General features: G+C 39.8%; 1 protein-coding gene across 1 annotated transcript in view; it reads left to right on the forward strand.

Moving 5' to 3' along the window:
• LOC117484521 (urotensin-2 receptor) overlaps positions 1 to 26,738 on the forward strand; it is a 60,809-nt gene that overhangs the window by 6,780 nt on the left and 27,291 nt on the right. Inside the window, exon 3 of the mRNA XM_034132957.1 lies at positions 619 to 998. Coding sequence (XP_033988848.1) covers positions 619 to 996 — 378 coding nt within the window. The 3' untranslated portion in view covers positions 997 to 998. The remainder of the gene's footprint in view (positions 1 to 618; positions 999 to 26,738) is intronic.

Genomic DNA, 26,738 nt, shown 5'->3' on the forward strand with positions numbered 1-26,738 from the left:
ACAGGAAGAAGAGGGGACACGTGTTGATGTAGAAGAGACATGAAGAAGAGGGGACACATGTTGATGTAGAAGAGACATGAAGAAGAGGGGACACGTGTTGATGTAGAAGAGACATGAAGAAGAGGGGACACATGTTGATGTAGAAGAGACATGAAGAAGAGGGGACACGTGTTGATGTAGAAGAGACATGAAGAAGAGGGGACACATGTTGATGTAGAAGAGACAGGAAGAAGAGGGGACACGTGTTGATGTAGAAGAGACATGAAGAAGAGGGGACACATGTTGATGTAGAAGAGACATGAAGAAGAGGGGACACGTGTTGATGTAGAAGAGACATGAAGAAGAGGGGACACATGTTGATGTAGAAGAGACATGAAGAAGAGGGGACACGTGTTGATGTAGAAGAGACATGAAGAAGAGGGGACACGTGTTGATGTAGAAGAGACATGAAGAAGAGGGGACACATGTTGATGTAGAAGAGACATGAAGAAGTGCATTTTCTCGAAAACTGTACATGTCTTGTGTCCATGAATGCAGAAAATCTCATAATTCATCCATTACTATATGTAGTAATAGTAGTGGTTTTCGTTAATGCTTCTTCCCTTCGTGTCCCTGCAGGTTCTCTACCTGATCTTCACAATCGTGCTCCTCTTCTGGGCCTGTTTCCTTCCCTTCTGGATCTGGCAGCTCCTGGGTCAGTTCCGCCCGTCCCTATCCCTCTCCAATAAAGCCAAGCGCAACATCAACTACCTGACCACGTGTCTGACGTACTCCAACAGCTGCATCAACCCCTTCCTGTACACGCTGCTCACCAAGAACTACAAGGAGTATCTGAGGAAGCACAAGCGCTCGTGGTCCGCCAGCAGCTACTTCAGCCGCAAGAGTCGATTCCAGCGCTCGCCGCGCAGGTCGCCGTCTTCCAGCAGCCAACAGTGCACCGAGAGCTTCATGCTCACACACACTGCCTCGCTGAGGATACACAACAGCAGCTTGTAAAGGTAGGAGGAAGCTTTTCTGACTGTGTTCGTTAGCCAAAATCGAACTAATCTAAATACCAGATGGAATGCACGCTAAAGGCTCTTTGAGCATGTTTTCTCTCAGTGATTGTTATGTTAAATGTTTGTTGTCAGCAGACCATAATAACCTGTCCAACAACATGATCTGGGACCCCAAGCATGCTCTGAACAGAGGATATGAACTGCTACCATCTAATGGAGACTCAATAAAGTCAGCCTGAAGCATCCTCTGTGCTCCAGTCGATCCTCTCAGTAAACAGCTACAGATCAAATGCACGCTGAAGGCTCTTTGAGCTTCTCTCACTGATCCTGCTGTTATGTTCAATGTTTGTTTTCCATGTATTGTGTTTTGATATTTGTCTGTTGATGTTCCACATGGAGCTGCTGTGATGCAAGGAGCATTTCAGACTTGATCTGACCATTAAAGTATTATCGTATGGTATCGAAAAGAGAAAACCAATCTCTTCTCATTAAACTACATACTCAGGGAGTGTTCGTCCACCAATCAGTAGTTCCCTGCCAACTTCCTCGTTAGCTTACAGAAGTGTCAACACAACAGCAGTCAAACAAACAAAAATACAAATAATTGTACATAATTATACATAGCCACAGGCATAGTTTAATTATACTTTATCATACGGAGATGATTGTTTAGCAACCTTTTGAATTGTACATGAGAATTTGAATGACATGGACCGGTAAAGAGTAACGGTCAAAAAGTTGAGTTTGGAAAGTTTGACACTCCTAACACTCAACAACCGCCATCTTGGCTACGTGGCTGAAGATATGCTAGCAGCCGTAATTGCTGTAGCTTCGTTAAACCTGTCAATAATTAGATAAAAGTTATACATATATGTGAGTTTTTTTTTACTTTTAAAGAGATACACGCCACTATGTCGGTGTCAACTCTCAATTTTTTTGGGGGGGGGTTCATTTAGAAGCCTGTAATTAATTGTTACCACAAATAATTGCTGCTAGCATCATCATCAACCTTTAATTGATTCATAAGTTGACAAGAAATGTAAGTACAATCATAAGACGTGTGAAATGAACACCCCAATAAGCGATATGAAGCTTGTCATGTCTGACTCAGACTCGACTAAATCAGCACAAAATGATATCCTGTGCTGCTGCATTGATTACATTGTGTTGAACATGTTTCAATATATTAGAATATCCAAAAAGAGCTAGCTATCCCTTCTAGTGAGGGGATAGCAATTTGACAACACTACAAAATGCACAACCTGCATAAGTTCACAGTGTACGACATGCAAGGTACTAAGGGACGTTTTTAAATTGAAGTGAAGCCTCTGACTCGGTTTGAATGTGTGTGAATGCTGATTTGTAAATGAAAACGCGCTTTAAGGGTCGCAAGGGCTAGAGAAGTGCTTTAGAAATGCAGTCTATTTACAATGAACCTCCTCTCTAAACACAGCTCAGTCCTACAGCTATTCTCCCATCTTAATACACTTCAGCTTCCTCACGTGGATGTTTCAGACTGGGAGGCTTTGTTGGAGTTTTCTATCAGAGGAACTGCTGGTTCTGCTGTGATTACAGATGGCATAGATTTCTGAGCATCTTGAAAGATGACTGTTTAGGGTTTCTACTTCCTGTTATGCAAGGGTTGGACAAGTGGTGCCTCTCTTGGTGTTTATGTATGGAACTGGGTGAGCTGGTGAAACATGTTCAGAAACAATAAATATTCAATGGAAAAGGAAAAGTTTCAGCACAGCAACGAGAGTCTGTCAATACACTTTTTGTGGTTTTCAGGGAACGAGCTTTCCTCCAGGGAGCTCAACGTACGAGTAAATCAAACCATTAATTAGAGATGACATCGGCTGCATCTCACTTCGGTTAAATGGATTCCTTGCGTCCCTCACTTGCGTCGTTTCCCTGCGACTAGTCCCTCCCACCAGGGAAGCATGGAGAGACGCAAGGAAACCACGAGAAGCAGGGAAATTAGTTTTAAGAGCAATGGGACGTCGTTCCCTCCGGAGCGTCACGTGAAGCGACGTCCGTTTGTGATGACGCCGCACAGCTGATCGTCTGACAGCAGCCAGATCAGTGCATGCGCTGCATCGTCCAATCAGTGAGCGATACACAGTAAGGGGGCGGGGCGAGTGTCTGAGGATTTCACCGGAGGATGGTCTGGTAGTTCCTCGATTATCGCTCCTCCGTTATCGCTCCTCGGTCCTCCAGCAAAAATAAGGCCACTGGGACGCTACTCAAGATGGCGCAGACAAATCAACTTCCGGTGATATCGAGCCCGAGGAGCGAGGAAATGAAAAATAACCGAAGTAAGACGCACCCATAGTTCCATCTTTATATGCATGGAAAGGATCATCAATTATCACAAGTATCTGATAGATCTTCTATTTAGGTCACTCTTGATTTCTTGATGGCACTATACCACTGAGGTTTGACCACATTCAATCAACATTTGAGCTGTAGCTAATAAGGATTAATTATATTTGGTATAAGTCAATAAAAGTGATTTTTGTCTGGGGTCTGTGAAGCCTTTCCTCAAAGCTGGATGACAGGATGACTTGTTCGATGATAGGATAATAATAAAGAAAATATGCCATTTATTATTTAGTTTTTGTCTGGATTATTAGAAGAAAATACAAATGCTTTTCCCTTGATGTCTTAAAATAAGTTGGAATAGTATTAAAAGGAAACCAGAAACATCTCGTCTTTTGCTTTTATTGTTATTATTGCATTGACTATCGTTCCTTAAACATTATTATAAGCTTGTTATGGTAACATCTCTGGGACTTATGGGATCGAGGGGTTGTAAAGATGTCTGTTAAACTACAAATTGATTGAAAATACCAACAAATGAAATTGCAAAGACACTTGCAGGGAAATCATGCTGGATGTTTAAGCTTAAATTACATTTTTAAATGCACATCCCCTCGAGGTATTAAACCTAATGTATTGTCTTGTTACATGTATTTTCTGCAGTGATACCATTTTGTGTTTCTCATTTCCATAAATAAAACAAATAAGGTATTCAACAGACTTTACATTCTACATTTTGTGGCAATTACATTTCCACTTCTCAATTATGTTGACTATTATCCCTCGAATATCTCCTGCATTTAAAACTTTAAAGTGGACCTATCATGCTATATTTGAATAATATAGTGTAGGACCATACCTATATAAGGCATATTTATACTTTTTTTTTTTCAAAATACCAAACAGATCATGCATTTTAGCCATGCCTCATTTCGCTCAATTTGACATTTTTTAGCTCTGTTTTTGAAAGGGCAGATTCTGTGAGACAGCACCATCTACAGACCTATGTACTACAGCGTCTCCAGCGCTTTGAACGGCAATGGCCGTGGCTGTCTCCTCCTGATTGGTGGAGTTGGCCCAATAGCCGTAGCGCCACCGTCCTGACGTCAGGACAGTGTTCAAATCTGGATCAGTTTTTATCAGATCCGTTGCAGCCCCTTTTTTAGAGATTTGGGTATGGAGGAAAATAGAGAGGGTTGTGTTTTCTGACACTTGGTGAGTTCCCTGGAACACCGGGGACACATATTCATGTATAAAAGACGTACAAAACTGCATTTTGCATGATAGGTCCCCTTTAAATGTATATTCTTAATAGTTGTTTAAATGGCTTCAATGGTCCCTTTTCTTTCTAGTTTTGGTAAACCCATCAATAATTAGATAAAAGTAATTGTTCTCATTATGTTGGGTTAATTTAGCAGCGTGTAAAGATTTGTTATTACAAACAATTGCTGCTATCATCAGTTATTTTAATACTGCAATTGGGATGTTTGAATTTTGTAAGACTACTGATTTTCTTTGGTTTTATTCTAGCTTTTCTTCGCAGAATCACCAAATGCCCACCTGCTTGCATTACAAAATGAATTAGTATATTATGTATATAGTACAAGTATATTGTTGTGTATTTATATAAGTGTTTCTGCACCTGTCTCAAGCATTACATGGGTTTTGGATGTTGGTTTGAATGTGGCGTGCAGAGGAAGACGAATATAAAAGTGCAGCAGAGAAGAACGAAGGCAGGGGACAAGGGGGAGGGTTGGCTGGACACACACACACACACACACACACACACACACACACACACACATACACCCCCCCCCCCCACACACACACACACACACACCACTAACTTGCCACTTACAGAGTTGGGTTGCACAGCCATAAATCTGTCATGCAAGCCAGCTGACACACAACAGAGAGGACTTTTCTGCACACGGTGACATCTGCTAGAATAATAGTTAAAAAAAACGTGGATCATAAATAAATCCAGCGCGGCACAGCAGGACGTTATGCGTTTATCGTTTTCCCCCCCATAACCTCATCAATGACTCTAGACTGTTTTATGTCAGCAATAATATCACTTTTCATTCCAATGCATCCCACAAGACGGAAAAAAGAAAGGAAAAATCCAATATTTACTATCCAGTTCATAACTTCGCACTCAGCTAATAGTGCTCTACCCCTTGATTGTGTGCGTGTGTGCGTGTGCGTTTGTGTGTGTGTGTGTGTGTGTGTGTGTCTCCAGGATGCCTGCAGAGACACAGTAACAGTGAGTTGTATTTTACTGCTCTGCCTTGGAATACAATGTGCTGAGTGACATCGACCATAATTCACACGGACAGGGAATATGGCCCCATATGTGCCTCTGAACACATGAGCAGTATTTCTCCAGCACTCTCACTGTGACGGTAACAAGAAGTATAAAGGATTCTGGTTTGGAACGATGTCATAAAAACGCCGTATCTGATTCAAGGAATATGTTTTTACTGTTTTACCTGGAAGTTAATGCAAGCTAGCAAATCCACGAAAAGAGGAGAGATTTTGATTTTGCTACTGAGAAATGAACCTCCCAGTGTCTCCAATTTGTTGTTGTTGGCTGCATTCACAATAATGCAAAAATGCACAATTTGTCGTTTCCTCTGACGCCCTAAAATACAGATTTCTGACTCTATTTTTGTTTGTCAACTCCCTGATGCCATTTTCGTCCGTAAACAGAAACAAGTCCTGGTTTGGTCAAGACATGTCCTCTTTTTCCAGAAGAGAAAAAACATCGCTTTCTCTGCTTTTAAAAAAAATATATCCAAAATGGTGGGAGATGCTTGAGTTCAGTATTAATGTAAACAAAGCCTTATCTTTCTTGCTAACGTTAGCTAACGGTCAGCCTACAATTAGGAATCAGCATATCTTTTGCCTGGTTCACGTCTAGCGTTTACCCTAAAACGGAGATGTATGAAACACTGCTGAGCCTGATTTAGTTGTAAACTGTAGGCAAACAGATACAACATGATTACTGAATAGGTATAACAAGTCAAGACATGTTCATTTTCAGGAGCAAAGAAACAGTATTGGTCTTAAATATTTCAAAAATGGCACTAAAACGCTTGATATGAATGTGGACGAAGCCTTAGCTTGCTTGCTAACGTTGGCTAACGGTTAGCATGGGGAGATTTCGAAGATGGCACTAAGACGCTCGAGTGCACAATATGAATGTGGCTGTCACTACCCGATCCGTCCACCTGCCCGATCGGTACTGCGCATGTGCGAGATGGTCCGCCATATTGGACAACTACATACGGCAACTCTAATAGGACACTTGACACAGTGGCTTTTGGCAAAGCAGAAAAAGAACTGATAGAGATTATTGTTATTACAACGTGACTTCACTATTATTTAACAACTCTTTTTATTGGGTTCTTTTATTTGAGGTTAAGTACATTGTTAGAATAAGTGAGACATGGATTTAACTTCTGTTAGACAGCTATCATACTGAATAAATATTTACTGTGAATGTATGCAAACATGTATGGCATATAGCTGTCGAACAGAAGTTAAATCCATTTCTCACTTATTCTGACAATGTACTTAACCCCAAATAAAAGAACCCAATAAAAATAGTTGTTAAATAATAGTGAAGTCACGTTGTAATAACAATAACTCATCTCTCTCGGTTTTTTGAGTTTTCTTTGTGTGCTTTGCCAAAAGCCACTGTGTCAAGTGTCCTAGTTGGGTTGCCGTACGGAGTTGTGCAATATGGCGGACCATCTCGCACATGCGCAGTACAGATCGGGCAGGTGGACGGATCGGGTAGTGACAGTGGCCGAAGCCCTAACTTAATTGCTAACGTTAGCTAATGGTGAGCATGGTGAGATTTCTAGAGGGCTTGGTTATCGGCTAACGTCAAGCTAGCTGTCGATATCGAGGCTAGTTAGCATTAAAAGCCAGGATTTCTCAGTATCTAGGAGTAAAATGTGCATATTAACAGTTTTAACAAGAACAATATTTGAAGTTTTTATATCAACTTTTCCATAACTGTTGATTTTCTAAAAGGACATATAATACAGATATAGAGGATGAATACAGGAGCTTCTTATAAACCAACATTATAGTTGTTGCTCAGCTCTATTTCTCTTCCAAGCAATCACAGCCAGCCCTAATGTGTTTTAATTTAAATCAACAATGCGGAAAGATTGCACATTGCTTTTTGTATTGCCCAGTAACAATATATACGGTGTGAGGTTATAAGTTATGGACATATAAACCTGATTTATTACAAAAATGACAACCCACCAGCTGGAATAGTCTCCCATCTGCTTTTACGGTGCGAGGCAGAACAGGAAAGCCATGATTTCAGAGAGGGGGGGGGTTGATTTGATGTCATCCCGCTGTGGTGTTATGACCCGAGGAGAAGAGATAAGACTGGATTTGTAATATCATTCTCTCTATCCCTGCAAAGAAAGAAATGTATTATCGTTTTGAGAGATAATGTTTAGCTGACGAATGAAAATGTACGTGAGATCTTGTCTTTTTTTGACATTGTATTCCTTTCTTAATCACCGGATAGCAGCAGCTTTCCCTTTCCTTTGTCACATATGGCTGTACTGACTTTTGGAAAATGATTCATACAAAGGGAGATTCTACGTCAACGCCTTCGGAAAAATCACTTTTGGAATAAATGAGCGATTGGAAACTCAATAATTAAACTTGAATACTTTTTTTGTAAATTATTTTAAACACACGCCATTTTTCCTCGTTACTTCTTTCCACACTTGGCGTCTCTCATCATCACCTTAAGTACATTTCTGTTAAATAGTCGTTTATGCTGGCTCATAAACGTTTCCGCAATAAAAGCCTGCAGGCTAAACTCGAGCGTCCATATGGTGACAGCCGTCCACGTGGAAGTGCTTCAACTCCCAAATCTGTGCACGTTGTACTTTACTGGAACACCAATGGATGCAGAAAACTGCCTTTTTAGCAGTCAATGCATGTGGAAAACTGAACGGAGCAGTTTCATAAAGCTGCGGTTTGATATTCACCGCCTCAGCAAGGGCATATGGAATCTAGCCTTCGAAAAGCTTAATTATTCCATACATTTTAAGTATGAATATTCCCCAGATGGGTCTGAAATTGCCCTGAAATGTGAGGTAAGTGTGCTAGAAAATGAACTGGGATAAGAGGAGCATTTGTGAAGTTGCCTCTTATCTAAAGCAACTTGGAGCAATTGTTAACACACAGACAAATAGATTCCCATGTCTATTATAAATAACCCCTTCTTAACAAAACACAGTTATATATCAAACATTTTTATTGTCTTAGTGACATGTTTAAACGTCGCCCTTTTCCTCCCAGGCAGAGAAAAGAAATTAGTCAGCAAAGAAAGTGAGGCTTTTAATAAATGAAAGTCTCGTTGTGTCAGCTTTCCCCGAATAGAAAAGGTGAATAATTCAAGAGAAACTGAACAAACTTTTACATTCTGTGATTTATAATTGATCAGCTTTTAAAGTGTGATGTGGAGTCACTGTTTTAATGGGAACAAATGTTGATTGTGCTCAACACTGGCGGCTGTAGGGGGTTTTAAATGAAATATGAGAAAAGGTTTCCAAGGTAATACCAAGAGAAATTCAACCTTTAACTGTTGTTTTGAAACCTTTTATTGGAATAAAGGCATTTTTCTCCAAGATAATAAAGGCTTTGGGGCTGCAGGGTGTCCGCGGGGTCTTAAAAAGTATTAAAAGTTGATAAATCAATTTAGTGAAAATGAAGGCTATTAAAAAGTATTTAAAAGTATTAAACGGCATTTTCCAAGGTATTACATTTTGTAGCTAGTTTTCAATAAGTATATAAATTGTCCAAAGAGGTTGTGTTCTACAGTTAGCCTGAATGTAATCATTGCGTAGGTGTGTAGTGTGATTCTGTTCATTTATGGCAGGGGTGGGGAACCTTTTTCCTCTCAAGGGCCATTTCAATTTTTTCAACATCCTCCGAGGGCCGTACAAATGATTGACCTCTGCTTAAAAATACTAAAATCACAGCCCATTAATTTCGCCTTTCTTTCATGCTGTGCAAAGAAACAGCAACCTCTGAATCCAGATATCTCACCATGACTCGCGCATGCACCAAAACAGAGAGATATGGACACAAGATGTGTGCAAATGTATTTAGTTTCCTATCCATGTGGACGTGATTTAAGTGGGGGGGGGTGGGGGGACCTCAAACATTTTATTTTTATTTAAAAAAAGGCATCAATCTGGTGCACTTTAAGAGCAACATGAAGAGATCTATGGATACATCTCTCAACACCCATACGAAACAGAACTGTAAGCAGATTTTCTATTTCTCATGGATATTTTACAAATCACTCCCCTTTCAAACTGTATTCTTGTTTATTAACAACTTTTTTTCCACTGTCATATAGTATTTTATACCTGTTCACTTTATTCTCTTATTTTTGTATAACTATAATGATCATATAAAGATGTGCCTTTACCTCACTGGTTGTAGAAAAAGCTTCTTATATTCGTTAGCATAGATGCTAACCAGATGCTAATAACATCAAAGTTATTGACTGTATGATCAGTATGTCAGATGAACAAATCGCCACTGGGCTTTCAACTAAAGACACAGCCACGCACAAACTGCAGCATGTGTACGGCTCCTTATGGGTACTGACATTTTTGGAAGTGCCGGAGCGGCGTTCTGGTGCTCTCCGTCAGAACTGAATCAAGGCCAGCTCTCTGTGTTTTCATGCAGCTGAGCACAAATCTCACCCCATAAACTCCAATCAAACGTTGACCGCTATTACATCTGAATATAAAATAATCATTCCCCCGCACAGCAGACACCCTCCGTCTTTAATCACAAGCACTTTAATCCCATGTCTGAAGCTGCAGAACTTAAAAGCCTCCACTTCTGTCGCAGTCCGTTCCAAAGCGTGTACATATTGATAATGGACTCATTAATTTGGTTATCATCTTATAGCCTTTTTCCCCATCGAGCTTCGGTCTGAGCTGCCAAATGAAGCAGCTTTTGGACCGGGGTCACCTTCAGAGAGGGCAAAAGTACAAACATCATTTACTCAAGTAGAAGTACAGATACTCGTGTTTAAAAATACTCTGGTAAAAGTAGAAGTACAGGAACCAGCCTGTTTGGGAAATGTAAGAAGTAGAAAGTACAGGTATTTGTGTTCAACATGTAAGAAGTAGAAAGTACAGGTATTTGGGTTCAACATGTGAGAAGTAGAAAGTACAGGTATTTGTGTTCAACATGTAAGAAGTAGAAAGTACAGGTATTTGGGTTCAACATGTAAGAAGTAGAAAGTACAGGTATTTGTGTTCAACATGTAAGAAGTAGAAAGTACAGGTATTTGTGTTCAACATGTAAGAAGTAGAAAGTAGAGGTATTTGAGTTCAACATGTAAGAAGTAGAAAGTACAGGTATTTGTGTTCAACATGTAAGAAGTAGAAAGTACAGGTGTTTGTGTTCAACATGTAAGAAGTAGAAAGTACAGGTATTTGTGTTCAACATGTAAGAAGTAGAAAGTACAGGTATTTGGGTTCAACATGTAAGAAGTAGAAAGTACAGGTATTTGTGTTCAACATGTAAGAAGTAGAAAGTACAGGTGTTTGTGTTCAACATGTAAGAAGTAGAAAGTACAGGTATTTGTGTTCAACATGTAAGAAGTAGAAAGTACAGGTATTTGTGTTCAACATGTAAGAAGTAGAAAGTTCAGGTATTTGGGTTCAAAATGTAAGAAGTAGAAAGTACAGGTATTTGGGTTCAAAATGTAAGAAGTAGAAAGTACAGGTATTTGTGTTCAACATGTAAGAAGTAGAAAGTTCAGGTATTTGTGTTCAACATGTGAGAAGTAGAAAGTACAGGTATTTGTGTTCAAAATGTAAGAAGTAGAAAGTTCAGGTATTTGTGTTCAACATGTAAGAAGTAGAAAGTACAGGTATTTGTGTTCAAAATGTAAGAAGTCAAAGTAAAAAGTCCTCAGAAAAAGAGTAAAGTACTGATACCAGAAAAATGTACTTAATCGTACAGTAACAAAGTATTTGTACTCCACTACTTCCCACCTCAGGTCACCTCCATAGAGGTTATCCAAACAAACCCTAACTAATTCCCTCTCTTTCTCTTTCTCATGACGCTGAAAGGATTATTGATCTCACAGCCGTACTTCTGAAAGCTGATTAAATCGACTCGGCTCATTTTGGGAATTGGAACCGATTTGTTGTTTTCCTCTCATCATAGGTGATGGGAAGCCAGTGACTAATCTGTATTGTCTGGGAGAGACCCGGTGTGATCAATAAGCACCTCGACTCCCCCCCCTTTCTGCTGCTGTTGGACAAGATTATAGAGACAGGGATTGATCCAGTGCCTCCTTTTCTTAGCAGGGTTCACGTTAATGTCCGAACCATCATTGAGAAAGGTCTTTAGCTGATGAAGCATGGGTTTCTTTGAGGGTTGAATGCACTTAGGTGTTAAACATATACATTTCCCCCTGTGCACTCTCCTTAAAGGTCCCCTATTATACTGTTTCTCATCAATATATCACAGGTCTCAGATATATACAGAGCCTGTCTCTGATTGGCTGAAACACCAAACAGATCATTGCAGCATTACCCATAATCCCCTCTGTTTCAGCCCTGTTTCCAAAGTGCTGATTCTCTGTCTGTTACTTTAGATGAAAATAAGGAGCCCCTCCCCACGCCCCTCTGAGAGAGATTTGGTTAGAAAGAACTCAATGGTGCTCTAGGAGGAGATTCAGGTGATAAGGGGGGGGGGGGGGTTACCTTGGTTGCTGATTGGCTAATGGTTACACAAGACAAAACATTGTTATGACATCATAAAGTGGCCAAAATCTGATCAGCTCATTTTCAGACAGGTTTTTATATAAATGGATCAGGACAAAAAGAGAGAGAATCTTTGTTCCTGAAACTTTCAGAGTCGCTTTCCACAGAGGGGACACATGTTGATGAAGAAGAGACATGAAGAAGAGGGGACACATGTTGATGTAGAAGAGACATGAAGAAGAGGGGACACATGTTGATGTAGAAGAGACATGAAGAAGAGGGGACACATGTTGATGTAGAAGAGACATGAAGAAGAGGGGACACGTGTTGATGTAGAAGAGACATGAAGAAGAGGGGACACATGTTGATGTAGAAGAGACATGAAGAAGAGGGGACACATGTTGATGTAGAAGAGACATGAAGAAGAGGGGACACATGTTGATGTAGAAGAGACATGAAGAAGAGGGGACACATGTTGATGAAGAAGAGACATGAAGAAGAGGGGACACATGTTGATGTAGAAGAGACATGAAGAAGAGGGGACACATGTTGATGTAGAAGAGACATGAAGAAGAGGGGACACATGTTGATGTAGAAGAGACATGAAGAAGAGGGGACACATGTTGATGTAGAAGAGACATGAAGAAGAGGGGACACATGTTGATGTAGAAGAGACATGAAGAAGAGGGGACACATGTTGATGTAGAAGAGACATGAAGAAGAGGGGACACATGTTGATGTAGAAGAGACATGAAGAAGAGGGGACACATGTTGATGTAGAAGAGACATGAAGAAGAGGGGACACGTGTTGATGTAGAAGAGACATGAAGAAGAGGGGACACATGATGAAGAAGAGACATGAGGAAGAGGGGACACATGTTGATGTAGAAGAGACATGAAGAAGAGGGGACACATGTTGATGAAGAAGAGAGATGAAGAAGAGGGGACACATGTTGATGTAGAAGAGACATGAAGAAGAGGGGACACATGTTGATGTAGAAGAGACATGAGGAAGAGGGGACACATGTTGATGTAGAAGAGACATGAAGAAGAGGGGACACATGTTGATGTAGAAGAGACATGAAGGAGAGGGGACACATGTTGATGAAGAAGAGACATGAAGAAGAGGGGACACATGTTGATGTAGAAGAGACATGAAGAAGAGGGGACACATGTTGATGTAGAAGAGACATGAAGAAGTGGATTTTGCAGAATAGGTGACCTTTAATCTTCACATGGAGCACATATATTTCAGCTTTTAGGAGCTCATCCATCATGTTTTTCAGCTCAGGTGCACAGGGAATGAATGACAGTTTTTACAGACTGCAGCAGCGTTAAGCAGACGGGAATCGTTGATAAGGAAAACTCCAGTGGTGATAGCCTTTTATTTCCAGAGATTCTTATTTTTAAACTCCTCAGCTTACAAATATGTTTCTTTTTGAAAGAGCTGCACTTTGAACGTTTAAATGATGAGGCTCGATGTCAAACTCGCAGAAAGCAATTACCTCATGTGGGTTGGACTAGTAAAGGGCAGGATTTGGGTATTTTTCCAAATGTGATGCATGCAAACCCAGCAAAACCAATGTTCCCAGTAACTTTGAAATACACTGCATGGTCCAAATAACTTTTAAGTGAGCAAGGGGCGAAAGTTGTTCTTGTTGTTGTTGAGCCTCCAAAAAACCTACATTGTGTGCAGTAAGCATCTCCAAGATCCCATAAAGCACAGTGTGACCTTTACATTATGGCTTATTTAATGTCCCAAACCAAGGAACCAATGACTTCTTGTTTGCTGGAATACACTTGGTTATAGTTAGTGTATTTAAACAGAAACATATTTCAGAATATCTATTGAGAAAAGAACTGAAAAACGTTCAAGAATCCTGTTCATTTTCAACCTGGGATTAATTCTCATAACATAAACCGTTCTGACTGCATGTCAGTAACAAATAAAGATTTGATTTGGATAAAAACAATTATGTCGGAACATGAAGTTTCAGCTATCTAAATAAACTGTAATTGAACATAAATGATTTTCTTTGGAAAGCTTTTAGACGATCCCGCCTCTTGCTCCATTTCACATGATCGTCAGAGTTGTGTTTACTTGATCCCCGATGAGGTGATTGCTAAATATTTATTCAAAATGTAACGGCATGCCTCGACAAAACAAAGCCATATTAGGACAATGTGGACCTAACGCAGGACCTATTGCATTATATTTTGTAATTAACTGACATGTAATGACGTGCAATCGACCAAAGTCTTTGAGAAACGTACTTTAAATCGAAACACCTGCTTGTTGTTATTGACAACTAAAATGCATAAACCTTACTGTATCTCTGGGTTGCAGTTGCCCGTTTGCCCAGTTGTTAATACAGTCTTGGTAGAATATTATTAAAAAGATATATGGACCCAATGTTTTGCCCCCACAATACTGAACCTTAATGGAAAAACATACTGCAGTGTGACAGCATGGGCACACCAATGCAGAGGCTGAAAGATACCTAACCTCCAGCTCTTTACCAACAGATATGACTCTTGGACACGGTGGATGAAGTGCTAGCAGACCATTTCTTTAGAGCCTAAAACCCCGGTTGTCATGTTGCATACAAACTGTCCTCGGGCACTTCAGTAGTTATAATAATATTACTTCTACACAGATTTACAGCTCCTGGTTTGCACTGAGGTGAAGGAAAGCAGAGATAAGGGTGAGGATGGAGAGGGTTTAGATCAGGGGTGTCCAAACTTTTTTCACGAGGGCCACATTCAGAAAAATATACGAAGGGCTGGGCCACTCACTAGAGGTTTATCGCCTCATAAGTTCAGTATTAAGTTAGCAAAATTAATCAAATATAGGTAAGTTATGGTTGTGAGTGTTGGCAGCTCATCCCTTAAAACAGAAGCCTCCGACTGATTATAATAAGGAGAAATAGGAAGGGTGTATTTCAAGCTTGTTGTGTAAATAAGTTATTGGGTTTTTTTCAACTTAGATTTGTTAGAAAATGTTTCCAACTTTAATTGACTGAATTCATTTGAAAAGCGGTCTTATTAACACATGAATACTACTGTGTAATATATGTTTACATTTATATTTAAGAATTAAAATGTACCATTACTTCTAAAAAAGTGCAAGGTCTCAGGACAGATGAACTCTCTCCGTTAAATCTGCTGTCCAAGATCTTTCGCAGACATTTAGATATGGACCCGCTGTCTTTGATTTTAGGTCTATAATAATAATAATAATAATCCTTATATTTATTATATCGCTTTATCAATGACTCAAAGCGCTTTACAGATACACATTACACATACAGATCATACATACATGTAATGGTCTACTGTGGACAATACCCACAGGAGCAAGTTCAGGTGAAGTGTCTTGCCCAAGGACACAACGGCTTTACAGACGCAGCGGCGGCGGGTTTGACCCCCTTGATCTGATAATCATTGCACAGCGCACTGCGCCACACCGGCCATCTTCACACCTCGAGGCGCTTTTACAAGTACACATTAATATCATACATGTACTGTGGACAATACCCACAGGAGCAAGTTCAGGTGAAGTGTCTTGCCCAAGGACACAACGGCTTTACAGACGCAGCGGCAGCGGGTTTCACCCCCTTGATCTGGTAATCATTGCACAGCGCACAGCGCACTGCGCCACACCGGCCATCTTCACACCTCAAAGTCATCGAGGCGCTTTTACAAGTACACATTTAATATCATACGTGTACTGTGGACAATACCCACAGGAGCAAATTCGGGTGAAGTGTCTTGCCCAAGGACACAACGGCCTGACGCAGTGGCGGCGGGAGCGGGTTTCGAACTGGAGTTCCCCAACGCCCCCTTGATCTGATCATCAGACGCACAGACCACTGCGCCACCCGTCCCAAACTGCGCCACCCGTTAAGTCTACCAATGAAAACACTAACTACTGATGTTAGTAAAAGATGATATACTGTCCTTACCTTCGCTGCTAGGAAAGATATATTGCACAAGTGGAATAAAGATCAGGGCCCATCTCTCAAAGGTTGGAGCAAAATTATATTTGAGTTGGTTCCCCTGGATTTTAATGACTTTAATAAAAGATTTCCAAGGAAAAAGCTCAACGGAAAATGCAAAAGCATACAGAAATGTAACCTTTAGCTGTTGTTTTAAAGCTTTTCGATGGGAGTAAAAGTTAATTGTGCTCCTTGGAAATAGGAAACTTTGGGGTTGTGGGTTTTTTTAATGAAAAGAAAGACTTTCAAAGTCAAAGTTCAAACCGCACAGAAAAATGCAACCTTTAACTGTTGTTTTAAAGCTTTTTGGTGGGAATAAAAGTACGTTTCGCTTCAAGGAAATAAAAATGTTGGGGTTCAGGGTTCTTAGATGATCGAGCATTAATATATGATATCCTACAAGTGTTTTACATGTCAAATCTGAGCAGTTTTATAGAATTTAGCAGCTATTATTGTAAAAGGAACCTCTTGGATCTCCTAAGAAATGACGATCATAAAAGTGATTTTCCTATAACCTCTTAAGTACGTCTGAAAACTGAGCCGTTTGTTACTTTTGCTTCGTAACTACATATTTGTCATTACTGAGTTTTCGAAAATCAAGAAATTGCAATAAACAAAAATCTGCTGTCCTGTGGAAAAGGAAACAGAGATGGATGAATATAGATTAAGTGAGAAGGCAATTTAAGTGTCATTGAAGGACGGAACATCTTGCTATACATAGGTTTGTACTTTTGAGTGATGAAGGTAAGGAAAGTATGGATTAGGAATGTGTGAAGGTATAGATGTGACCGACAGCTGTGTGTGTTTATAGTCCTCGGCTCAGCACACATGCTTGTAAATACTTATTCTCTGACCCTGAACAAAAGTGTCTGGCATCTGCACACAATTACGCATCCCAGTTTCACAGAGAGAGGGGGGGGGCGATGCACTTGCATAAGCATCACGAAGACATAAAGTACAGACTATCATGGTGACATCACCCGAGGAGCTAAATGTAACCCAGTGGTGTAAATTAAAAGGGGACAAATGGCCCTTTAGCACCCATCCTCGATCTTTACCTTCATTTCGAGTCTGCATCTTGCAAAGTTGTAATGCTCCAGAGAGGTGAAGTGAAGAAGTATTTTTTAAACTAACCATGGATGTTAGCATTGTCTAAAGCCAATTGGATTTCTTCATTACATTTTGGGTTAGTGCAGAAACAAACGTGTTTAGTTCAGCAGGATAATCTCCAAATATGAACACCACTTTATGATTTCTGAAGTAAAGACGGCTAACGTTGGGCTATAAAGGAACTACATTATGGTCACATGACTTCACGTCACCACCGCTAAGCTAAAGGAGGCTAATGTTGGGCTATAAAGGAACTACAGCACGGTCACATGACTTCACGTCACCACCGCTAAGCTAAAGGCAGCTAATGTTGGGCTATAAAGGAACTACAGCACGGTCACATGACTTCACGTCACCACCGCTAAGCTAAAGGAGGCTAATGTTGGGCTATAAAGGAACTACAGAACGGTCACATGACTTCATGTCACCACCGCTAAGCTAAAGGCGGCTAATGTTGGGCTATAAAGGAACTACAGCACGGTCACATGACTTCACGTCACCACCGCTAAGCTAAAGGCGGCTAATGTTGGGCTAGGAACTACAGCACGGTCACATGACTTCACGTCACCACCGCTAAGCTAAAGGCGGCTAATGTTGGTCTATAAAGGAACTACAGCACGGTCACATGACTTCACGTCACCACCGCTAAGCTAAAGGCGGCTAATGTTGGGCTATAAAGGAACTACAGCACGGTCACATGACTTCACGTCACCACCGCTAAGCTAAAGGCGGCTAATGTTGGGCTATAAAGGAACTACAGCACGGTCACATGACTTCACATCACCGCCGCTAAGCTAAAGGTGGCTAACGTTGGGCGTGATGACATTTAGTCTTCTCTTTTAGATACTTGTTAGCAAACGCCGTTTTAAAATTCACCCGTGGGGTATTTACTGACGTATTTTATGCTTAGAATAAAATCTCTTCAGCTTGTGTTAACCACACACCTTATGTCAGGATAACAACAAGTGACTTCCAGACAAGGTAACAGGAAGAGCTCAACAGCTGCTAACTCAGAAAATGACTGTGATCGTCCTCTTTGTTCCTGCTACAGGAAGTGTCTCCAGGAGCACATTTTGCCGTGATGACACAGACAAAGCGAGAGCTATACCAGCTGGTAAAAACCATGGCAGCACTGATCCGTGTTAATCCGTGTTTACTGATTTTCACACCTCTAAATCCCCCTCCTGGCTTTTTGTCGGCTGCTTCCCTTTGTGCTCCGGTCCAGATCTAAATATGAACATTTTTCTATATTTCTGCAGAAGAAGAGGAAGCTGAAGCTCAGTCAAATACTGTATGTAAAAAGATGTTCCAATGTTGAGAAGAGTGCAGAAATTAAGCATTTCAACTGGTTTTTCTTTTGCTTTCCATTTCTCACCTATAAATGTTGAACTGAGTCTCGCTGCAGGGACGTCAATCACTGTGAATTATTGTTCGACCTGAAAACGGCAGTAAATGGATTCAGCCAACTGTGACTTTATCATGTTCATGCGAGCATCCTCTGATGGATCCTGACCTTGTGAAATGAGTGATGCACCTTTTAAAACCACTGAATAGGATTGATCGGACAGTACTGTTCCCTGATGGTAAATATTTGTAACATCCATTATCTCCTACAAGAGCGTTAGTCAAACAGAAGGAGGGAATGGAGGTTTCTGCAAAACGCCAGATAGGTTTTTTATAGTTGAGGAGATGGAAAACACTCGTTACAGATTGTGGATGTACAACATTAGATTAGTTATTAGTTATCTAAAAACTCAACAATAAATGATATGCTGCATTGATCTTCCTCATAGTCTTTGTCTAAAAGATTGTAATCCCTACAGCTATTCAAACAGGGAATTCATTAGATTTTGTATCATGACTTTCTTGATACAGATAATAATAAAAAATGCAAATTATCTGTGGTTTAAAGAACAACAAGCAGTGCTGAAACAAAGCTAAACTACATTGTTACTTCCCAATTAAAAATAATAATTTCGACAGTATTTTCTTGAGTTTAATTCATTTTCAGACACGATGTCCAAACAACACTGACACTTCTCTGAGCTGTTGAATAATAATTGTATTTTCTACAGATATCAAAGCTTTCATTTGAACATTTAATTCTCCTGTTATTGTGAGGACAATTTAATTTGTTATTCAAAAGAGCAAATTAACAAAGAAAGAGTTATTCACAATTTAAAAAGGGTATGCTGAACAGTTTACCAATAACAGTACAATTAGGTCTTTCTAATGATTATAATGAAAGCTTTCTATAGGTTCCCATCTCCAGACCTCCATACTTCTTTATGAGGGTTACATGTAGGTAACATCGTAATCATTTACAACCAGCCACAATTAGCTTAAATAAATGGCCGTACATTCGTTCACATCCGTGTGTTTGTGTGCCTTTCTGCGGCTGTGTTTAGATGCGAGTGACTCAGAGTACCACTTACGCCACAAATTGGACAATTGGGAGCTAAGTGTTTTAAAGTACCTTCAGTTCAATCATGAGTGTGTTACAGCCACTGCAGCCACTAATAATTGGGCCAAACAGGAACTTTTGTTAAAGTGTAAACAACCAAGTATTTAAAGCTGGTTGACCAGATTTGTTTTCGGGACAAACTAGCCACTTATTTTGTTCTATTATCTTTGTTATATCCGACAGTAAAAGGATGATGCAATAGAAAAACATACACTATAGTGACATCACTTTGTAACACTCGCACTCCTATTGGCTAGCGCTCCAACACATTGTACATGATAGGCTAAGGGGCGGGACATCTGTAAGCGGTTGACCAATCACAAGAGAGCCGGCCAGCTAACCAATCAGAGCAGACTGGGCTCTGGTTTCAGACAGAGGGTGAAAAGAGGTGCTGCAGCACAGGCAGTATGAGAAAAATAAAGAGCTTTTTGAACATTAAAGCATGGAGACATGTCCCAGTAGAGACACTACATACTGATATACACCTGAACATCAGCAGGAGAGGACTCTTTAAAGTAGAGACACTACATACTGATATACACCTGAACATCAGCAGGAGAGGACTCTTTAAAGTAGAGACACTACATACTGATATACACCTGAACATCAGCAGGAGAGGACTCTTTAAAGTAGAGACACTACATACTGATATACACCTGAACATCAGCAGGAGAGGACTCTTTAAAGTAGAGACACTAGATACTGATATACACCTGAACATCAGCAGGAGAGGACTCTTTAAAGTAGAGACACTACATACTGATATACACCTGAACATCAGCAGGAGAGGACTCTTTAAAGTAGAGACACTACACACTGATATACACCTGAACATCAGCAGGAGAGGACTCTTTAAAGTAGAGACACTACATACTGATATACACCTGAACATCAGCAGGAGAGGACTCTTTAAAGTAGAGACACTACATACTGATATACACCTGAACATCAGCAGGAGAGGACTCTTTAAAGTAGAGACACTACATACTGATATACACCTGAACATCAGCAGGAGAGGACTCTTTAAAGTAGAGACACTACATACTGATATACACCTGAACATCAGCAGGAGAGGACTCTTTAAAGTAGAGACACTACATACTGATATACACCTGAACATCAGCAGGAGAGGACTCTTTAAAGTAGAGACACTACATACTGATATACATCTGAACATCAGCAGGAGAGGACTCTTTAAAGTAGAGACACTACATACTGATATACACCTGAACATCAGCAGGAGAGGACTCTTTAAAGTAGAGACACTACATACTGATATACACCTGAACATCAGCAGGAGAGGACTCTTTAAAGTAGAGACACTACATACTGATATACACCTGAACATCAGCAGGAGAGGACTCTTTAAAGTAGAGACACTACATACTGATATACACCTGAACATCAGCAGGAGAGGACTCTTTAAAGTAGAGACACTACATACTGATATACACCTGAACATCAGCAGGAGAGGACTCTTTAAAGTAGAGACACTACATACTGATATACACCTGAACATCAGCAGGAGAGGACTCTTTCAAGTACATCAGTGCTTTTCCTGCTGTGATAAGACAAGTCTGCCATGCAAAAAGACCTGAGTGTCCTTGAAAGCAAACCACAGTAATATCCAATAGGACACGTCCCTAAGGAGTCTGTCTGTCCAGAGATAACACTCAGTTGGAACAGGACCAGTTTCAATGAGATCACATCATAAAGGATCCATTATTTATTATGGAAAACGGTTTATTTTTGGATCCCAGTGCCTTCTGCTGTAATGACCTCCCGAGGGTCACGACCCGTTACCTTTCGTCCCTCTGAAGACTTCACCACGCTGCAGAAAGACTGTGAATGAGGATTATTGAAACTGTCCTCAAACAAAAGGCTCCATTTTGAGTCACTTTATACATTTTCTCTGTTTGTCTTCTCTCCGTTTATCTTGAGTCTCTCTTTCCAACAAAGAAAATCAATCCCACTGAAGGACAGGTTGAATAGAGACACCAAGTAGTTTCTGTCCTATTCACTTGACGTTATTACATTTGTCTTTGTTGTCTGTGCAGGATAATCTGATGCAATAAATCAAGGTTATCATAAATAGCATTTAAAATCAATAGGACGTCTGAATGCACGCTCACAGCACAGCCTGTACAGCTTTCTCTGACATATAAAATGAAACCGATAATTAATATTCCTGGCATAACTACCTTAGAAGTTTAGGACTTAGCTAACATGAAAGAAAAATTGTCTTTAAAGACTTATTAGTTCTTGAATTTAATTTGCTTTTCCTCAAAACAAACAGCATATTGCTTTTATGAAGAACTTTCCAAAAGCCCAAATAAACAGAAAATCCGGCTTAGTTTATAAGAAGAGTAGACAAGAGAAGAAGAAAGGAAAGGAATAAAAGTAAGGCAGGGCTGTGCTAATTATAAAGATTATACAAACAATGTATTCAACAGGAAGAAATGCACTCACTGGAAAAGATATATAACAAATAACTGCCTCAAATACCAACGATATGCGTCTCTCGCAGATAGTTAAATAGTGCTTTCTTTAAAGTAAAACTTCACAAAATATGATTCAAAACTTCCGTTTAGGATTGAATCACTTTAGGCTAAACTATTTCACATCTGTTTCACATCGGGCGGTGGTGGCGAAGTCCATAAGGACTTGGCTTGGCAACTGGAAGGTCACCAGTTCAAGTCCCGGAAAGACCAAGTGCTACCGAGGTGTCCCTGAGCAAGGCACCGTTCCCTACACTGCTCCCCGGGCGCCGTACATAATGGCAGCCCACTGCTCCTAACACTAGGATGGAAACCGTTTAGTTACATAGTACCTGTACTACGTAATGACAATAAGTTCAATCTTCTTCAAAAGGTCATTAATACTTTAGAAATTCCACAATGAAGTGTTGGAAACAACCAACTAACAACAAAATAAAAAACACGTTTAAATACTTCAGATCTAATTTTGGTAGAAGAAGGAGAGAAGTAAGAAAACACGAACAAATGTTGGATATTGAATTGATGTTTGACAGTAGAAATAAAGGAGAGATACTTAATTGGTTCAGTCAACACTGTTTAGTTAGTTTAGTACAGAAAGTTTCTTGAGCAAAATCAATATACAACAGCTTCTATGAGGAGTAAAAAACACCTCAATTGATTGTTTGAAATATAAATGATCCTGTCGTTTTATCCCAGACCTTTCATACTTCACTAGATGATAATAAACCCATTTTGGCTACGTCAAACTAGTAGATGTAGGTGTTTAATTTTAATAAACATTCATTTGAAAACACAGACGGTGCAAAAACGACTACAGTTTTTAAAGTAATGTGAAGCTCATTTAACGTTAGCCTGCTTGTGGCCAATGTTAAAAACAGGGCACGAACATATCTAAATGTGAGCAGTGGGCTGATCCTTCTTAAATAATATAACCCCACCATTAATAAGTGAAAAAGGCAAAGATAAAAGATTGAACAAGCTGCATCTCAACCTTAACATTTAACCTTATTATGGTAATGTATCACTGGAAAACTACTTCTACGATTTTCACGAAACTCAGAGGTACGGTCTGAAAAACAACCTCTTATCATTTGGCAGAAACACGGCAGAGAAATGGAAACGGAAGGGATGTTTTTTTAGTTTTTGCATTTGATCCTGCTGTCCTCTTTCTGTTTACTTTTTAGACTTTTTATCCCTCGCTCCTCCGTCACGCTGCTTCTACGATAATTGAATATTCCTCCTGACAGAATACAGATTTCGCCCTCGCTGTGTGACCTTTACTCAGCAAACAAAGAGATCAAACCATCCATCACTTTGAGAGATTCAATACTGACGGAGGGTCTGAGAGGAGAATAAAAACGTTTATGTCACGGCTGGACGGCAAGGTATATATATGTATGTATAGGACCCAAATGCAGAAGATATGTTGAAAGCAGGAATCCTTTATTTCCAGAACTAGGCCAGGCAAACAAAGTCAAAACTGGGCAAGACAAAACACAAGAAACTCACCATGACAGACAGAAAAAACAGAACTTAAATGCACACAAGACTAATCACACACACAAGACACATGTGAGGAGGGAGGAGAAAACACAGGGGCACAAGGTGAACACAATCAGGTAATCAGGCAGGAGGGAACACAGAGACAGGAAGCAACAGGCAAGACGGGGGGGGGGGGGGGGGTGAACACTTTTCAAAATCAAACAGGAAACCAAAGACAGATCAAGACAAGAAAAAACACAACACAGACAGATCGTGACAGTTTAAACTCTTTAAAGTAGAGACACTACATACTGATATACACCTGAACATCAGCAGGAGAGGACTCTTTAAAGTAGAGACACTACAGACTGATATACACCTGAACATCAGCAGGAGAGGACTCTTTAAAGTAGAGACACTACATACTGATATACACCTGAACATCAGCAGGAGAGGACTCTTTAAAGTAGAGACACTACATACTGATATACACCTGAACATCAGCAGGAGAGGACTCTTTAAAGTAGAGATACTACATACTGATATACACCTGAACATCAGCAGGAGAGGACTCTTTAAAGTAGAGACACTACATACTGATATACACCTGAACATCAGCAGGAGAGGACTCTTTAAAGTAGAGACACTACATACTGATATACACCTGAACATCAGCAGGAGAGGACTCTTTAAAGTAGAGACACTACATACTGATATACACCTGAACATCAGCAGGAGAGGACTCTTTAAAGTAGAGACACTACATACTGATATAGAATAAAAACGTTTAAACTTCACACCGTTTATTCTGCATCTCAGGCTTTATGAGAAACTTATGCTTTTATTATCGGGATCTGAAAAGCTTATTTAACCCGGGGGAAGATGTGGGTTTTGTGATATTAACTCCATTTTAAAGTATAATAAAATAAAATAAACTTGAATGATTTAAAATATTTCTGTAAACTTGAAAATGTGCAATAAAAAGTAAAATTAATTGTTCTGGATTAACAACGTGTCACGTGTTCTGAATTGACCAATCAGAATCGAGTATTCAACTAAACCATGTAATAACACAGTTTAATAGGGTTTTAGCTGATGATATGTGAAAAAGCAGTGCCTAATAACTCTAAATGTACACAGTCATCATTTTCAGTTTCAGCCGACTTCCTGGTCTCTACATCCGATAACTTTTACAACCATTTATCTGAGAGTCATATCTGGACGTAATCTTAATTGCATGACATTTCTATTTTACAGCACAGATTGAGCAGGTAATGAAAACGCTGCTGTAATATGTGTGTGTGAAATTGAAAAGTGGAAATGCAAGTGGTTTAATTAAAAAGGGGTAATATTGGAAAGGTAAGATGGAAAATTATCTGTGAATCACGGCAGGGTTATTTTTCATTATTTTCTTATATGCCTGTCAATGTGAAAACCAGGCTATAACCACCATTGACATGCATCCATAAAATACAGCAAACACCAATCTACACTTGGTTTTTGTGATTTTTCCGCATTATAAAGCAGAAAATTATCTTTTTTAGGATCTCATCTCCATAAAACATTAACAAGTGTCTATCAAAATGCTTTTATTAAAACAATGAATTATAAATGATTATTCCCTGCTGTTTGATCTCACTCCAACAACACAGGGATGATAGGAATTAGCTAATTGTTTATTTATGTGTTTTGTTTGTACTCTCATTGTTCTAGGATCTGTAGTTTGTTGAGTTTGAAAGAAAATGTTAATACACTTATTGTTGCTATCAATAATAATAATTGATGCATTTCTGGATTTTTTTCTGGGTTTTTAGCAGGATTTGTTCATATAAAAATACATTTATTTTGTAAGCGCTTTTACAGGTGCTCAAAGTCGCTTTACTGAGGTAAAAATCACATTAAAATCAAGCATTAAAACAACAATCACACAATAAAAGCCAGTTTGAAGAGGTGAGATTTTGTACGTTTTATTCATGTTTTCTTGTCTCGCTATATCATCTTTTAATTTCTCCTGTAGTTTGTTGAGCTCTAAAGAACATTTTAATACACTTGTTGCTATCAAATGAAAATCTTCAATTCAAAACCAAAATCAAGAATCTTCTTTCTGATTGAGAAAATGGTCCTACTTCTTTAAATTATACATTTAGTCGAACACCTTTTGAATTATTTAAAGGTCCCATGTCATGCTTTTCTGGTTATTACCCGTCCCCTTGTGTGTTATGAAGCTTCTGCATGTAAACGGTCTGCAGAGTCACAAACCCTCAAAGTACACCCTGTAGCGAGTAAAACTCTAACACAGAAAAGACCTGTCTATGCTGCCCCAGAACGCCTCGTTGGAGATTTTCTTTTTCCATTTTTTTCAGCCAGGCTGCAGGTGTGTGTGTGTGTGCTCCGGCCGAGCCTCGCCGTGTCCCGCAGACCCCACGCAGCAACCAGGAAACAACACCAGTAATCCAGCTCAGACTGTCCGCTCCTCACAGCAGCGAGCCCCGCAACGTCCCGCCAACACGGCCCCCTAACCCCACGCAGCATTCTCATCTGTTTGTCATTACTGGTGTCATTTCCTGGTTGCTAACAAACGCCATTGTAACACATAATCAGTGATGTTCAGCTGTAACGGTGGTGGACTCATCAGAACAGAGTGGGCGAGCTGACCAATCAGAGCACAGTGGGCTCACAGGAAGGGGGGGGCAGGAGCTCCAACAAGCCGTTTAGGACAGAGAGTGAATACACATACTATACAGAGATGCTGTATGAGAAACCAATGTGAGTTTGGAACATTGAACAATGTAAATCTATTTTAGTAGACCTCAACAATGGAATTATGATCAGTAGAAATGGCCACGAGTCATGGGACCTTTAAGTATCTGTTGTCAGAAAGCTGAAACAGACTGCTTTTTTTACGTATTTTGGATGTTTTGCATGATTTTCAGCAGGATGTGTTCATATATTCATGTTTTCTTGCCTTATCACCTCCAATTTTCCCCTAAATAAGCTCTAACCTCCCCAGATTACACTCAAATTCACAAGTTAGTCCATACTCCAACCAAAATCCTCACAGATTATAAATCTTGTTTTGCATT

This window comes from Trematomus bernacchii, unplaced genomic scaffold (assembly GCF_902827165.1).
Source record: "Trematomus bernacchii unplaced genomic scaffold, fTreBer1.1, whole genome shotgun sequence".
Taxonomy (NCBI): domain Eukaryota; kingdom Metazoa; phylum Chordata; class Actinopteri; order Perciformes; family Nototheniidae; genus Trematomus; species Trematomus bernacchii.